At 38.2% G+C, this 2500-nt stretch overlaps 2 protein-coding genes across 5 annotated transcripts in view; both read left to right on the top strand.

The window, feature by feature from the left end:
- The window catches only part of LOC125041731 (F-box/LRR-repeat protein 20-like), a 40856-nt gene extending 39007 nt beyond the window's left edge, over positions 1-1849 (top strand). For all 4 annotated transcript variants that reach the window (XM_047636977.1, XM_047636980.1, XM_047636976.1 and 1 more), the window contains one exon: positions 1-1849. This exon is cut by the window's left edge and continues 992 nt beyond it. In XM_047636977.1, coding sequence (XP_047492933.1) covers positions 1-876 — 876 coding nt within the window. In that variant the 3' untranslated portion in view covers positions 877-1849.
- The window catches only part of LOC125041730 (lysine-specific demethylase 8-like), an 84375-nt gene that overhangs the window by 68634 nt on the left and 13241 nt on the right, over positions 1-2500 (top strand). The window lies entirely within an intron of this gene.

The following is a 2500-nucleotide window of genomic DNA, read 5'->3' as shown; positions in this document are numbered from 1 at the left end:
GTGGAGAACTGTCCGGATATCAGGCATTTTAATGCAGAAGGCTCTCGAATCAGTTGCAGCGAATGTTATTTTGCAATTGCAGAGTTTCATAACCTAAGGCACTTGAATTTGTCACACTGTCAGTTCTTGGATAACTCGGGCCTTGTTGCAATAGCTAAACAGTGTCGCCAGTTAGAATACTTAAACATAGACGGCATTACTAAAATTTATGACTATTCCGTAGTATGCCTAACACAGGAAGTTGGTCCCTCTCTAAAGTTTTTGTTCTTGGACGGAGAAAATCTGACTGATGCTTCGTACACTTCCCTGGCAGCTTGTAAACACCTCAAAATGCTCGGAGTTTCATTCTGCGAGCAAATGACAGATGTTGGGCTGTCTGGTATTACTGGACTCTGTGAACTGACGTGGATGAAGCTACGCAAGGGCGTCCACCTGACTTCAAAAGGCTTACAAAGTTTCTTTAGCAGTGGCCACCTGTCAAACCTGACTCACTTGAACTTAGGAGAATGCAGCTCAATGAACGATGATGTCTTATTTGCAGTAGCGGAGAAGTGTCCACGTCTTACGAATGTTGTCCTGCATTGGTGTTGGGATATAACTGATGTGGGCATGACTGCCTTAGTATCCAATTGCTCACGGCTGCGAGTGCTAGATTTAGTGGGCCTGGTTCAACTCACTGGTACTTCCTTCGTTAACGTTCAAACTGCACTGCCAGATCTGCTCATTCTGGACTTGGAACAGTGCAATACTATCAATGACACTATCCTACAGCGTATCGTAGAAGAACAGCCTTCACTAACAGTTTTTGATTACTGGGGCGATCCAGTAATGCCTCCAAACCCAAAAGACTCGGACAGCTCCGAAAATGTAGGTTGACTGCCCTGGCTTTTATCGCGGTTTTTGAATGGATTTCTGTTAACAATAACTGCCAATGGAGTCTTTTCATTCCCAGACAGGGAAATCTGAACATATCTTGGAAAATTGGGGATAATTTGGGTGTTTTCTAGTAATCGTAATAATATGCTTAATTGTTTTGTAAGTATTTAATTAGTAATAAAATATTCATATACACTGTCAGAAAATGTAGATCATGAATTGGATGTAATGTTTTCATTTCATGATATTGTATTGCTTATTTTTGCTGAAAACATAGTGCCATAAACAAAATAAACAAAATCTTACAACCAGGAACACTGTTTTCTTTGTATGGCATTGTAGTTTCTTTTTGTTAAACACTTTTCAGAGGACATACCATAAGCATACATAAATGCTATGTTGATTATGTATTTTTAATGATCAAACTATGATTAAATGCAAATATCAAGATATGCCATTTTTTATTTCATGGACTGCTGTAGTTCATATTTTGCCAGTATCAGTTTGTGTGCGGATGGTTTGATAAAGAAAAGAATAACTGCAAATGTATTTTATTACGTCGCATAGCAAAATAGTCATCATGGAGCCAAGGAATTATTGATAGTATTTCATATTTGGAATTAAGGTTGGAAATAGTGTATATCTTATGAAGATGTAATATGTATATGGTTTGGTTCTTTAAAGATCCATATTGTAAAGGTTTCTATTGTTCCATGCGGCTTACCCAGTAGGGAATGGTCTTTTTATGTATCATGATTGATAATGCCATGTGTTGGCAGGTTCAAGTACATTTCATTTTAAACGAAATTTGAAATCAGTGTACTCCTTACTGCATGTAACTTTTAAACGTCACTGCTTGTGGTGGCTGTTACCATGACACGACTTGCTGGAATACTTTTTGTGTTGCATTTTGTACTTATATTTTGTACTATATGTGAATTTAAAAATTGGATTAAAAGTTATTTTTATTTGATTATGATTTTTTTTTCTTCCACTAGATTTCAGTTTGTTGAGGATATGTCATAAATGTATTCTAATCGTTTACATTATCTGCCTTAACACGTTATATTTATTTACTTGATATTGTACATGGGTGTGTTTGCGTGACATAGTTCAGTTTTGTTGTCATAGGGGTAAATATAGTTCAAAGAGGCAAGGAGATTCTTGCTTTCTTTTTTCTTGTGCATGAGAAAGGATTGGATAGAGCCGTACTTGGGTGATGTTTCCCTATTGCAAATTCTGCACTTGGTCTTGGGCGTACAGGTAGCGTGGCGGTACCTCTACACCAAACACTGAGCACAGAAGTAATTGAGATCTCAGGAGCTCGCGTTCGCAAGGTCAGAGTTACAAGAACTTGCCTGTTAGGGACCTTTTCAGTATGCCCATATAAAGCTCCAGTGACCTGAGAATGTGATTAAATCATGTGGATATCGTCCTTCATAGAGAAGCAAAAAGGGGGCGCATTAACTGTTCTCTCCTCAAGAATCACGACTACGACTCGTGTAATGCCCCCGTTTTCCTATACGAAGCTCAGGATAGGCGTGTCCTTTACGGCAAGTACTCTTTTTATTTTTAAAAATCAGATCCTCTACTTTTAAAAGATCATATACCAGTTCCTGTGGCG

Source organism: Penaeus chinensis, chromosome 31, assembly GCF_019202785.1.
Source record: "Penaeus chinensis breed Huanghai No. 1 chromosome 31, ASM1920278v2, whole genome shotgun sequence".
NCBI classification, from domain to species: Eukaryota; Metazoa; Arthropoda; class Malacostraca; order Decapoda; family Penaeidae; genus Penaeus; species Penaeus chinensis.
The sequence above is the reverse complement of the archived record's forward strand: the minus strand, read 5'-3'. Positions and strand labels throughout refer to the sequence as shown.